The sequence below is a fragment of the Macaca nemestrina genome, chromosome 8, assembly GCF_043159975.1.
Source record: "Macaca nemestrina isolate mMacNem1 chromosome 8, mMacNem.hap1, whole genome shotgun sequence".
Classification (NCBI taxonomy): domain Eukaryota; kingdom Metazoa; phylum Chordata; class Mammalia; order Primates; family Cercopithecidae; genus Macaca; species Macaca nemestrina.
In genome coordinates, this window is record NC_092132.1 from 144,216,203 (window position 1) to 144,229,998 (window position 13,796).

Genomic DNA, 13,796 nt, shown 5'->3' on the forward strand with positions numbered 1-13,796 from the left:
CTTGGCCTCCCAAAATGCTGGGATTATAGGTTTGAGCCACCGCGCCCGGCCAAGAAGCAAGTATTTCTGATTAAAATTTAGCATCTGAATTGAGACGCATTGGAAGTATAAAACACACATCAAATTTTGAAGTTTTAGTATGAATAAAAGAATGTTAAATTTCTCATTTTTTGAGGGGGGGTATATATTTTTTGAGGCGGGGTCTTGCTCTGTCTCCCAGGCTGGAGTGCAATGGTGTGATCATAGCTCACTGCGGCTTCAAACTCCTGGGCTCAAGTGATCCTTCCCCCTCAGCTTCCTGAGTTGCTGGGACCACAGGTGTGCACCATCATGCCATTTTTGGTTATATGTATTGGGTTAAATAAAATATATGATTAAAATTAATGTCACGTTTCTTTTTTACTTTTAAATGTGTGGCTACTAGAAAATTTTAAACACCACATATGGCTTGCGTTATATTTCTATTGAACAGTGCTACGTGATGTGCTGAATATTTTAACGTGCATTATCTCATTTCCTCCTGACAACCCTTTGAAGTAGATACCATCATTATATCACCTTATTACAGAGGATGCTCAGAGAGGTTTAGCAACCTACGCACAGTTACACAGCCTGGTGGTAGCGCCGTGGACCAAGCAGAGGTAATATGATACCAGAGCTGGTGGTCATAGCGGGCTTAGCTTTCTCTGGGGGCTGAGGCCTTAACATACAGGGCCTTTTCGTGGAATCACACGGTCTCAAAGGCTCTCATAGGCAATCCTTTTGGTAATATTTTTGGAAGATGCTATACATACAGCAATTTTTATAGCTCTGATTTGGCACTTCTGAATGTACTAGAAGCCTCAAAAAGAAAAAAAAGGAAGGCACCAAGTCTGTCTAGGCTTCTGAGAGGCCCTGGGATCACATTAAATAATTTTCCTAGCTGCCTCCACATGCTGTCTTGGATAGGTTTTGGTCAATAGTGCAAGGAGTGATTCAGGAATCAGATAGGACAGGTTTAGTACAATAGAAACACAGTCCGGGCCAGGCACAGTGACTCATGCCTGTAATCCCAGCACTTTGGAAGGCTGAGTGGGGCAGATCACCTGAGGTCAGGGGTTCGAGACCAGCCTGGCCAACATGGTGAAACCCCATCTCTAATAAAAATACAAAAATTAGCCAAGCATGGTGGTGCATGCCTATAATCCCAGCTACTCAGGAGGCTGAGGCAGGAGAATTGCTTGAATCTGGGAGGCAGAGGTTGCAGTGAACCAAGATCACACCGCTGCACTCTAGCCTGGGTGACAGAGCGAGATTCCATCTAAAAAAAGAAAGAAAGAAAGAAAGAAAGAAAGAAAGAAAGAAAGAAAGAAAGAAAGAAAGAAAGAAAGAAAGAAAGAAAGAAAAAGGCAAGACTACCAACCCTCAGGCTATGCTGTTGCTGTTGATTTACTGTCCACATGAAGGCGGCAAGATGCTGAGGTAGGAGTAGAAGGCTGGAAAGAAGGGAGAGACAGTTGACATTTTCAAAGGCAAAGTTTTCTAAGAGGCTGGCAGGAGGCTGGGAAGGCTCTCACTCTCCCTGAAAGTCCTAACATATCTGCTTCTCACCCCATGAGAACTTGCTCCTTGGTGCCAGCTTTGCCATTGCGGGAAGCTTAGATGCACTGAGAATGGGACATGGGACAGGGTGCTTGGAGAGCTGGGGCTGCAAGGACATGAGAGAGTTCCGGTTAAGTGGGGGAAGGAGCTGGCTGAGGATGGGAGAGTGACCAAAACCCAGCCCAGGGAAGTGCCCAGTCCCAAGTTCCAGCTTTGCCTGGAGGCACTTTGTGTCTACCTTGGGTTAGCAGGGTGAAGCAGGCTTATACTGTGTCAGATAGTCTGGTATTTAATCAAATAATTAGTTAAATATAATTCATGGAAGCCAAGCACAGTAGCTCATGCCTGTAATTGCAGCACCTTGGGAGGTTGAGGCAGATGGATCATTTGAGGTCAGGAGTTCGAGACCAACCTGGCCAACATGGCAAAACCCCATCTCTACTAAAAAATACAAAAATTAGCCAGGCATGGTGGCATGCACCTGTTATCACAACTACTTGGGAGGCTGAGGCAGAAGAATTACTTGAACCTGGGAGGCGGAGCTTGCAGTGAGCCGAGATCCCATCACTGCATCATTCCAGCCTGGGTGACAGAGTAAGACTCTGTCAAAAAAAAAAAAAAAATTCATGGAAATAGCAAAATCAGAATTCATGATTATACAAAGGGCTGGCTTCAAATTTGCAAAAGATGCAGTACCTTGACCTAGACTGATATCACAGGTACCAACATCACAGATGTCCCTGGCAAAAGCTTGGGGTGCTCCTACCAATTGGTGCTAATAAAGGAGGCAGAGGACACATCAAGTCATGAGGATTCATTAGGGTTTTTTACATGTGTTTTCCTGTTATGTTATGTTTGGAAGGCTGAGCACTGGTGTGTCTGGAAGGAAAGAACAATGATGTTATCCTCAAGCAGAAAGTGGAGGCGCTGATGTGATTCTGCCTTACTGCTTTTGGGTGCCTTTACAAGAAACTCCTACAACTAGACTTTGTAGGTAAGTGCCTCTCTCTTTTCCTTCCTTCCTTCCTTCCTTCCTTCCTTCCTTCCTTCCTTCCTTCCTTCCTTCCTTCCTTCCTTCCTTCCTTCCTTTCTTCCTTCCTCTTTCTTTTTTCTTTCTTTCTTTCTTTCTTTCTTTCTTTCTTTCTTTCTTTCTTTCTTTCTTTCTTTCTTTCTTTCTTTCTTTCTTTCTTTCTTTCCTTCTTTCTTTCTTTCTCTTTCTTTCTTTCTTTCTTTTTCTTTCTTTCTTTTACTTTTTTCTTTTTCTTTCTTTCTTCCTTTCTCTTTCTTTCTTTCTTCTTTCTCTTTCTCTCACTTTCTTTCTTCTTTTTCTTTCTTTCTTCTTTTTTTTCTTTCTTCTTTGTTTTCTTTTTTCTTTTTTCTTTTTTTTTTTTTTTGAGACGGGGTCTCACTCTTGTCTCCCAGGCCGGAGTGCAGTGGCATGAACACAGCTCACTGCAGCCTCATCCTCTGGTGCTCCAGCGATCCTCCCACACTGAGCCTCCTGAGTAGCTGGGACTGTAGCTGGGATTGTGCCCCGTCACTCCGGTTAATTTTTTGATTTTTTTTTTTTTTTTGTAGAGATAGAGTCTAGCCACATTGCCCAGGCTGGCCTCAAACTCCTGGGCTCAAGTGATCTTCCCTTCTTGGCCTCCCAAAATGCTGGGATTACAGTCATGAACCACCGTGCCCAGCCAACACCTCTTCTAAAATGTTAAATATCTCTGGGGAAGTTAAAAGACTTGTTGAAGTGACTCATGTATTAGTATGAAATGGTTTAACCTCACTGTCTTTCTCCTAATGCCTCTTGAACATTGAGAATAGAGATATATTCAAGGGGCTGGGGGAAGGAGAGGAGAAGGAAATATAAGTTGATTATTATAGTTGTTGTTGTTGTTGTTGTTATTAGTTTTGTTTAGAGGGCATACCGCAGTGGGAAAGGCCTTGGTTGAGATATGAATTGGAGTGGTGACAAGAGAGTTTTGAATATGAGGATCTTTGAAAGTTAAAGTGCTCTCAAAGGACGGCAGAAGGGTTCTAAAAAAGAGGGGCTTTTTTCCTCTTATTTTCCCAGAAATTCTCTCTGGGACTGGGCACAGTATGTGGGTTCTTTACTATGCTTGGACTATTTTGAAAATAAAACTCAGCTGGGTGTGGTGGCTCATGCCCATAATTCCAGCACTGTGGGAGGCCAGGGCGGGTGGGTCACCTGAGGTTGGGAGTTCGAGACCATAGGCAGTCCTTTGGTAATATTTTTGGAATATTACCAATTCGCCTGGCCAACATGGTGAAACCCTGTCTCTACTGAAAATACAAAAAAATAGCCAGGCGTGGTGATGCATGCCTGTAATCCCAGCGCTTCAGGAGGCTGAGGCAGAAGAATCTCTTGAACCCGGGAGATGGAGGTTGCAGTGAGCCGAGATCAAGCCACTGCATTCCAGCCTGGGCGACAGAGCCAGACTCCATCTCAAAAACAAACAAACAAAAAACAAACAAACAAAAAGGAAAGAAAAGAAAGAAAAGAAAAGAAAACTCCACACATCTGGACAAGCTAGGCAGGGGCTGAGGATAGAAGATGAACCAAAAACACTGTTAGCCCCCTCCTTTCCTAGGATGCCACTCTATCTAGCCTTTGCCCAAGAGGCCTTCATGCCTAATTGTAGCTTTTCGACAGGAAAAGCAGGACAGCTGCTGCTAATTTAATTACATCCAATTTGGGTGGTATTTATTGAGCCTTCTGTGTAAGGCACCTTCTTAACAATGTCCCAGCCCTCCACCACAGTCACCACCCACCTCCCCCCTACGACAAATCTGACTATAGGATTTCCAGGCAGAGAAGAAAACCTCCCACCTCGGGCTTCATCTGTAGGGGCCGCAGTCCAAGCCAGCGGCTTGGACTTTTTGTTTTCTCTGCACTCGGTTCTGATGCCGACACTGCGCAGGTTGTTACAGAACTGCTAGAGATAAGTGTGAGGGCACATGAAGGCATGGGGGGCATTCTTTCCAAATGGGGGAAGGACAGGAAGCAGACAAAGAAGGGCCTCTGCTGTCCTTAGGATTCTCACTTGTATGTTTCTGTTTCCAGAGCATCAGTGATGGGAAGTGTTTGCTTCTGTCTATCATTGAACTCAAGGCACAAAAAACCAAGGCAAAATAACACTTTTTAAAGGCTCTTGCCCCCAGTTGCATCAGCTCCATCGAGCAGGGTTGTGCAGTGCAAGGCTGGAATGGTTTCCAGGGCCTCTGTGGGGGAGGAGGGGAGAGCTGCTCTCCTCATCTCTGAAAATAGTGCTTTTCCCAAATTGCTTTTTCAAGTTTCCCTCCTTGAAATGTGAAATGACATCCTCCAAGCACACTGTTTGAATCTATGGTGTTATGTGTATGTGGTGGCTTTAACACAGTCTCAGAGGGACTTCTAGGGAGGTGGGGAGGAGAGCCCTGAGGCTGGGGCACCTTGCTTGCTTTTGACGCAAAACCACTCTCCAAAAATGGCTCCAGAGAAAGCAAGCCTTGGGATAGTGAAGAGAGTGGAGAAGCTTAGATTCTTTTTTAAATGGAAATTATTTATTTCCACTGCAAAGAAGACATTTCCCTCAAAAGGGGGAAAACGGCTTAAAGACACCTCCCCCAGCTCAGCCAGCACTGGGACACAAGCAAAATGCCTGACTGGCCGGTAAATCATCTTGGGAGGAGAGAGTTTGAATAGAGGGGAAAGCGGAAAAGCAGAAGCCCAGCATAGTGTGAGCTGATTCCAGCAGAGACTGAAAGCAGCAAGGGGCCTGGGCTATGGGATACATAATTGGCTAACGAATAATACAGCCAAAATTGGATATTAACAGCAATTAATTTCTGTAGAGGCATTGGGGAAAAGAGCTGCAGAAAACCCCATTGGGCCTTAAGCCGAAGCAACCTGAAATTAAACCAGTGTCTCGATTAAATGGGAATAAATATTGCCACATCAATCTGTGTAGAGTGGGAGGGGGCTGACAGAAGCCCCCTGTGCAGCTCAGGGCACCTTCCTGCACGTCGGAAGGTCTCAGTGGCACAGCCTCAGTCGGGCACCATCCGGCCCATGACCTTGAGGCCGGGGCTCCGAAAGTTGTTTCGGTGCACGGCCTGTTGACCCAAAGGGACCTGGTATCACTCACTGCACGCTGATGGACCCAACAGATGAGGAAACGGAAGGAATCGAGTTCTTTAGAAAACAGAGACCGCGTCCTAATGGCAGCAGCGGTTGCATTTGCAAGGAGATTCATGAAGACAGAAAGAGCCTTCTGCGCCTTCCTTCCAACCGACTTCGAGCGGCTCGGTCCCCTCCGGCGTGGGATCTGGAACTAACGCTGACTAAGGCCGACGGAGGAATATGTCTTTTTCCTTGCAGGTTGAAGATTTTTGTGGTGGTTTTGGCTTCTGTGGAGAGGGTTGCGGGGGAGGGGAAGGAGGGTGTTTGGAGATGGCGAGGACACGTCTCTGGGTCCTGAGGGAAAATGCCTGCTCCCTGGCAGGGTCACTGGGGCTATCCGGGAGAGGAGGCTGGAGGTATGGGCGGGGCGTCCTAATGGGGAGTTCAGGAGGATGCACTGAGACGGACTCAGCAAATAAAACTCCAAACCCCCAAGCGCTTTCGCGGCGGGGTCCTCTCCCAACCTCCCCTCTGTCTGTACCCCTTCCCAGGCTGCACCTGCCAGCTCCTTTTTCTTGCAAGTTCTGAGGCTTTCCGGGGTGCAGGGTGGGGTCCTTAAGGCCGCAGGTACTGAAGTGGATCGGAGAGAGGCCCAGAGGAGGACGAAGGAAGCAGGACTGCGGGCCCGGGCACACAGGCTGACCTGCTGCACGGCCGTGAGGATGCGGCGTCTAGGCCCAGGCCTGCGGCTGGGGAGCGCTGCGGGTGGCCAGGGGAGGACGTGACCTCCCGCCCAGGCCTTCGGTCTGGCTCGGCCACCCTTGGAAGCTGAGGATGTACCCTCGCCTCGATTCGTCCCTCTTCCTGCCCCCGACTCCGTAATAATCTCTAACGTTGACCGTCGAGTGTCCATCTGGCGCTAGAGTGAAATCAATGTGCATGGAAAATGGAAAAATGACCTCTCCGGGGACAGTCCCTGGCGTTTGTCGCCCTGAGCTGGGGGGCGCCCTGACCTCTTCGCCTCCCCCTCGACTTAGAACTTGGGCCTGGGGCTCATCCTAGAAAGAACGAGACTAACCCGCGTCTACCCACACCTCGGATGAGTTCAAAGCTTTGGGAACTGCAGGAGGACCCGAATCTCAGGAGTTCCAGGTCTGCATGATTCAGGAGAGAAAGAGAAAGAAAAAAAAAAAAAAAATCAAGCCTGGGAAATGGGAGCAAAAAAGAAAAGGGAAACCAGCGCCTGCTCATCTTCTCCTTGCTCCATGGAGAAGTCTCTGGTGCATTCCAAGAGAAAGAGACGAGAATGCCTCATGCGTGCTGGGAAGCGAGTCACTGAGAAGCCCTGGGCGCGGTCCGGGCCGGCAGGGGCCGAAATGGGGCCCGCGCCTACAGTCGTGCAGCCGCAACTCGACGCAGAACCGCCCTGGCGACATCACACGAAGTTGCAATATGCACTTGCAGCCAAAGTATTGCCTCCTGGACTCCAGGTCTCAGTATTTTGTGTGTGCTTAAGCAACAAACAGGTTGGATTTGAATTTCAAAAGAACCCTCCCAGTGTAATTTTGAGAGAGAAAGCTCTTAGTGATTCTGGAAGTTGGTTTTCTGGGCTTCCCGGCCCCTGACCCAGTCCCTCAGGTCTTGGTAGCGTTTCTATTTTAAGACAAAAGGGAGAAGGATAGGAAATAAAAAGATGAACCTATTGAGAGTTGCTGACACTTTTATTCTGACCTGGAACATTCCTTGCCCTCAATAAGGCCCGATTTTTTTTTCTTTTTTCTTTTCTTTCTTTTTTTTTTTTTTTTTTAAGGCCATCTAAATTTGCTGCAGGAAGATCATTCCAGGCCTTCTACACAGCTCTATAAGGCAAAAAGCCGCACACATTGCCTCCCATAAATTCCGTTTGAAGTCCTTTTTTCTTATATGTCTACATTTGTGATGCAATTAAGTATTGAATACATTTTCTTTTAAAAAAGCTGAAATGAGATTGAGAAAGACTTGGCAAAACACCCAATGAAAGAATTGTAGATGGGATTTGGGGAAAAAAGTCTTTATTGGGTACCATCATTCTCATTATTGTTATTATTGACATCCTCGTCACTGTGAATCAGCCAGCCCAGCCTCCAACACACATACCACCAGCACAACTCCTCATGTTGACTCATGGGCCCTGAAACCACCCACAGAGTAGATGAGGGAAGGGAGGCTCCATCTGTCCTAGGGAGAATGCTTTGCAGCTGCCCCCAAAAGACTCCATTCTAAGGTTGGAATGGGAGGAGGGTATTATGTAAGTTCAAGAGGAGGAAAGAGAAAATGTTTTCCCTGTGGAAGCAGCATAGGTGGATGGACTTTTGGTGGCTAAATGCCTTCCTCTAAATGCTAGCATTGGATATGGTTATGTGGGAAAATGTATGTGTGCATATGGGCACACCCCTCCTCCAAATATCTCTGTGGCAAAAGCTCCTCAAACATTCACAAAAGCTGCCCCCCTCCCTTTGGTAACGGAAGTAACTTACAGGAGTTTACCTTTGCCTCTGTTAGAAGGTCAATCTCTTTTCCGCTTAAGCGGAGATCTGGGCTGTTTCTGGCAGGGGAAAGAAGAATATCACCAATTTTTCCTTTGATACATTTCTAAATCTGGAAGTATCTGGTAGAGTTACCTCAAGAATCATATAAGCTTGCATCACGTTGAGGACTGTGATGGCGGCGGTGCATATGAGCCCATCAGGGCCTTCTTCACATATTCAGTCAGCAAACTGCCTCAACCTCGTCCTACTTTTTCTTAACCATATAATTCCCCTTTCATTTAAGCCATAGACTGTAGCTAGAGGGGCTCAAATAGGTAATAAGAGAGAAGATGTTAAAGAGTTAAATGGCCTCAAAGGGGAGAAATATCCAGGTTTCTTGTAAAATTACTGGTGGCATAAATAGGCCCCAAATACAGAAGGGAAGGGCTGACCTTCACTTGGACACCTTATCTGAGCACAGAAGGGGCCTGGCAATTATACACAAGGCCAAGTGGTCCATTCGTCTCTTTGCCATTTTCGACCATTAAAGCCCTACATAAACATACATTTTGTAATGAGACCCACCCAGTGGACACAGGCAAATGCCCACACCCTTGCACACAGACCTAGTAGACCCAGAACACTCCCACACACACTAAAGCTTTCTGGAACAAGAGTTTACATAAGTAATGAAGAAAAAATATGCCCCTCCCATCATAGATTATCCACAGCAGAAACCTAGCAGGCGTCAGCCATGGTACCTGCGGTTTAAGCTCTCAGCTTAAAGCATCTGAAAGGGGCATTATGTGGGAAGGCATCCGGAGATTTTACCGGAGGGCACATCCGTGAAGGGTACAGCAACCTCTGAAGGAATTACGGGGAAGCAATTACCAAAAAGAGGCTCGTCAATGTGGACATTTGTGGGGCAAGGGTTTTAGTAATCAGAAGGTTAAACCATGCCTAAAAGAAGCATCCAGCAGCCTTCACAGTGAGCAGAGGGGGCAGAGCAAGGGGCTTTACACCCCAATAAGGCCCAGCACTGACTGCTTTCTTCTTCCCAAACCTGTCTAGAAAGGGCGAAGGGGACACCAGAACTCAGAAAGCTACTAGTTTCAGAGGAGGTATATTTTGAAGGCAATGGCAAATAGACAGGGCTTGTTAAGGCTCAGGGGTGAGAGAAGCTGTTTTCCCTTTCTGTCCTGCAGCCAAGCTTGCCTTCTGGGTCTCCAGAGGCAGCCCAGCACCTGCAGTCTGCAAGATGTGCACTGCAGCTTTCTCTCTGCGGGGGCAAGCAGGTTGTGCCACATTCTGCAGACCCAGAGAAGGTTCTGGAAGTATCTAGGTGGGGTGCTACACACTTAACCTCTGCCTGACTCTAAACACTGCCTTAGGAGGGCAAATGAAGAGCCTAAGAGGTAAAAATTACACAAGGATTACACATAGTAGGTACTCAATAAATATTTGGGGGAAGTGAGGCCAGGGAGGGGCCCTGATCCGAGGCATCACTGAACACTAATTTATTGAGCAGGCTAGACTGAGGCTTTGGAGAGGAAAGAAGTCCTCAGTAAGCTTCAGTGGAGACTCTTAGGCCTTGATTACTGTGTAAGGAATCAAATTAATCTCCTAAACATCCCTTATGGCCTTGGCCTTGCAAAGCCAGGCCTCTGCCATGCTCGGGGGAAGGGATGCAGCAGGCTTCCTGGGCAGAAGGATCCAGCTCTTGGCCTCCTTTCTCTGCTCCTCCCTCTACTGCAGGGACCTGCCCCTCCTCCATTTCCTCCACCTGGAAATTAATGAGCTTAGGTCTTGCCCCATCCGCTGCAGCTTGGTGGTTAATACAGAGCTGGAAATGGGATGAGATTGTGGCAGCGCAGTACGAGGGGGGTCTCTAGGACCAGCTGCTGCTCAGGGTCTAGTGATGGGAGGAAGGCCTGATTTGGGAAGCAGGTTCTTCAGGATGAAAAGCTTAACCCTTTCCATTCCCTGACAGCCTCTTTCAAAACAGTCTTTCCTCAGACCCCCACTTGCACACATTCTGTTTTTCCTTCTGTTCACATTTTTAAAGGAACACATGTCTCCCTTGGGTCCATGTAGGTTATTGTGCCTCTCCCTTCCTCTGCAGCTCCTGGATCTCTGCCTGAAACTGCAATAACAGCTACAGGGAGGGCGTGAGGTGCTCCTTAGAGCCATGGCCAGGCTTTCAGCTCCGATGGAGCTTGTGAACCCGCTGGGAACTGGCTCCTTCTTGTCCACATAGCCTAGCGACTTCCTTAAGCTTGTCAGGTGCTCTCAGCTCTACAGCAAAGGGTGACAAACAGCTCCCCCTCTCCCTTCCAACCGCCTGCCCTCCTCCCCAAACCTCAAGCAGAACACAATATATCCGCAGTCCAGGCCCTGAGGCAGTCTGCCAGTCTCTGGATGCCAAATTATTATTTTTTTAAGGGCAAATCGAAAAACTCAGCTCAGAACAAAAACACAGTCACGGAGGAAAGTGTCGACCCCCATACAATGAGTCCTGAGCCCAGAGAAAAATCTGCACACACAAGCACTCCGCAATGCGCTCCCAAGCGACCCCCTCCCCACGCACACCGCATCTGTGCTGCACAGATCTGCTTCTGTCACAGAACCAGCTTCTGTTTCTCTCCCTGAGTCTGTTTGCATCTCTAAGCCCCTGTCTGTCACAGGCTGCACACCTCCCCACCCCACGGGCTCCGGTGCGGGACAGGCAGCCGGAGGGAGCTCGAAACCCCTCCCCTCGCGCCCGCAGCCGCTGCGCTGAGGTCTGCGGAGGGCGCCTGGTTCGGTCGGTCGCTCCTTCCTTGGCGGGCCCTTGCCGACCCACGGTGCTCAGCCAGCCCCATTCTTGGCATTCACCGCGTGCCTTAATTGTATGGACATTTAAATCAAGGTCCGCTGTGAACACGGAGAGAGAGGCCTTTCTCCTGAGGAAGGAAAGGAGGAAGGAAGGAAGGAAGGAAGGAAGGAAGGAAAGGTGAAAGAAAGGAAGGGGGGTGGGTAGAATATGGAATAAGAAAACCAGGAAAAAGAAATAAAAAGCGGCGCGTGTGCGTGCGCACTGACAGCGGGGAGAGGGATGGGGGTGGGGAGCGCCGGAGGAAGGGACCACAGCATCCTCCCCGCCGCAGCTCCCCCAATCACACAGACAATGAGATAACAGCGACGTCTTCCAAAGGCTCTTTGTTCTCCCCCATCCTTTCGCATCCAGGCTTTTTCCTGCAAAGCGGAGGGGGTGGAGGGATGGGGGTGTGGGTGGAAGTGGGAGACGGAGGGGTGCCTCCCCCGTGTTAATTACCCCGGCTCCCCTCGCCCCTTTCCCCGCGCCTCGCCTCCCCTGCAGCTCCAGACAATGAAAAAACAACATCGACCCCACCTCGCCCCAGCGCAGCAAACCCACCCACCCATGTCGCCCTCTGCTTTGCTCAGGAAACTGAAGTGGGCAAGGACGGGGAAGAAGAGGGCGAGGGACAAGGAGAGCAGCAGGGGCTCGGCAGCGGCAGCCGGGGCAGGGCGCGCGGCCGCCGCCTCTTTACCTCCATCGCTGAGTGCAGGCGCAGCCGGGCCGGGCGTGCCGCAGGGGCGAGCTGCCTCGGTCCGGGGCCGGGACCTGGGGATTCAGCCTTCCGGAACTCGCCTGCTGCAGTCCTCTCGCTTAGGTCCCAAGTGGTGGAGGGGGGAAAAGGGAGAGAGAGAGACAGAGAGAGAGAGAGAGAGAGAGAGAGAGAGAGAGAGAGAGAGAGGAAGAAGAAGAAGAAAAAAAAGAAAAAAAAAACATAAGAGCGAGGCCCATCTGGCCCCTCATCAGCTTTGTCAAGTCTTGCATACGCTAAAATGCTAATGACCTAGATAGCTCATGCAAAATGCAGCAGGGAGGGCGGGAGCGAGGGAGGTGGGAGGGAGGAAGAGAGAGGAGTGCAGGGGGGAGCGAGGGAGGAGAGGCGGAGGGAGGGAGAGAGGGAGAGAGCACCCCTACACTCTCCCCACCCCACCTCCAACTGTCAACGGGCTTTACCAGGTAAAGGGTGGACGTAGATTTAAAAGGTCACTCGTGTATAATGCGGCTGGATCCCTGGGTCAAAAAAAGGGGGCGAGACAGAGGATGAGAGTCCCGAAAGCCAAAAGGACAATAAGACATTATTTTAACTCCCCCCCCACCATGCCCTCCTCCACCTCTTCACACTGTTTACACACAAATCCTGTCGCCGCCTCATGCATGTGCACGGACATGTCAATTTCTCATCAATTTCTCAGCGCTCCTATCCAGACACCCGAATTCTCATTCCCAGCAAAACTCATCTTGTGGACCCGAGGCAGGAGAAGACCCCTTCTCCTCCTCAGTGCTCCTCCGGCTGGCCCATCCCTACTCAACTCCACCTCCACCCTCTACTCCCTTAGCCCTCCAGGCAGCAGCGGGCTCCTTCTCTTTTCTAAGCCTTGAGTCCCCTGTCCCCTTCCCAACCCCCGCATCTTGAGAAGGCAAGGCAGAGTAGCAGGAAAGCCAAGTCAAGTGCACCCTGGTCTCCCACAATTCAGCTACCCCTCCCAGAAAAAAAGAGACCCCAACAACCCCGACCCCTCTCCTACGTCGACACTGTGAAAGCAAGCAACAAGGACAAATAAAATTCAATCCCGAATACCCTCAGCGGTCCGCACGCCGGGCGGACGCCCTTCCGCAGCGGCCACGCGTGTTCCGGGTTCAGCGCTCCTGCGCGTCCCTTCTCGCCGAGCCCAAGGTGCTTTGTGCGGCCACACAAGGTCTTCGGCTTTTTGTTCTCCTTTTTAAGAGACTGGCCGCAGTCCCCAGCGATTCAGCCAGCCCAACCAAAGGCAGTGGATCTACTGAAATGAAAGGGATCGAGATAATATACAGGCAGATGAATGAGGGGGTGATGCCGGAGGTGCGGGAAGCATCCTGGGAGCGGCCGCCCGGGCCAAGCCCGAACTGCTTGCTGCCTTCGCTGGGGAAGGCGCAGGAGGCGAGCCGGCGCTGGTGGTCGCTCCACCTGGCAGGAGGAAATGATAACCATGATAAGGAACGTGATGGTGATGATGATGATGATGATGATGAGCATGATTTAAAAAAAAATCAGTCTTCCTCTTGGTGAACCAGAGCGTAAGTGCCGGAGGGACTGCACTGCTGGCGGCTGCGGACTGGGGAAGGAGAGCGGCGCAGGAGGCAAAGGTTGCGGAGGCAGCACCCTCGGATGAATAATAACACCGCGCCGCGCAAGTTGCGGAGCCGCCTGGAAATCCAGCCCTTCGCGTGAACTCGCGTCGAGCGCGGATTGCAGGGGATGAGGAAGAAGGGGGAGGGGTGGGGAGGGTGGAGGAGGGAGGGGGAGGGGTAGAGGGGAAGGCAGAGAGGGACAGAGAGAATTGGGAGCCTTTTAATTTATCCTTACCAAGCCCTAATCTCGTGCGCCGTCCTCTTTGGGTGAGGTCGAGCTCCTTTTTAAAAATTATTATTCCTTTAACGGATTATTCAGGTAAAGGAAGCCACATCTGCTGACTGTTCCGAAAACAAGAGGATTAGGTGCCCGTCCACAGATCCAGGCCCGCAGACCCCCACC

General features: G+C 49.9%; 1 protein-coding gene across 1 annotated transcript; it reads right to left on the reverse strand.

Annotated features, from left to right (window-relative positions):
* Positions 1-7,735: 7,735 nt before the first annotated feature.
* LOC105491156 (uncharacterized) lies at positions 7,736-11,590 on the reverse strand. Its single transcript, XM_011757310.3, has one exon. The coding sequence runs from the start codon at positions 11,588-11,590 to the stop codon at positions 10,688-10,690; it is 903 nt and encodes a 300-aa protein (XP_011755612.2). The 3' UTR covers positions 7,736-10,687.
* Between the last annotated feature and the right edge of the window lie 2,206 nt (positions 11,591-13,796).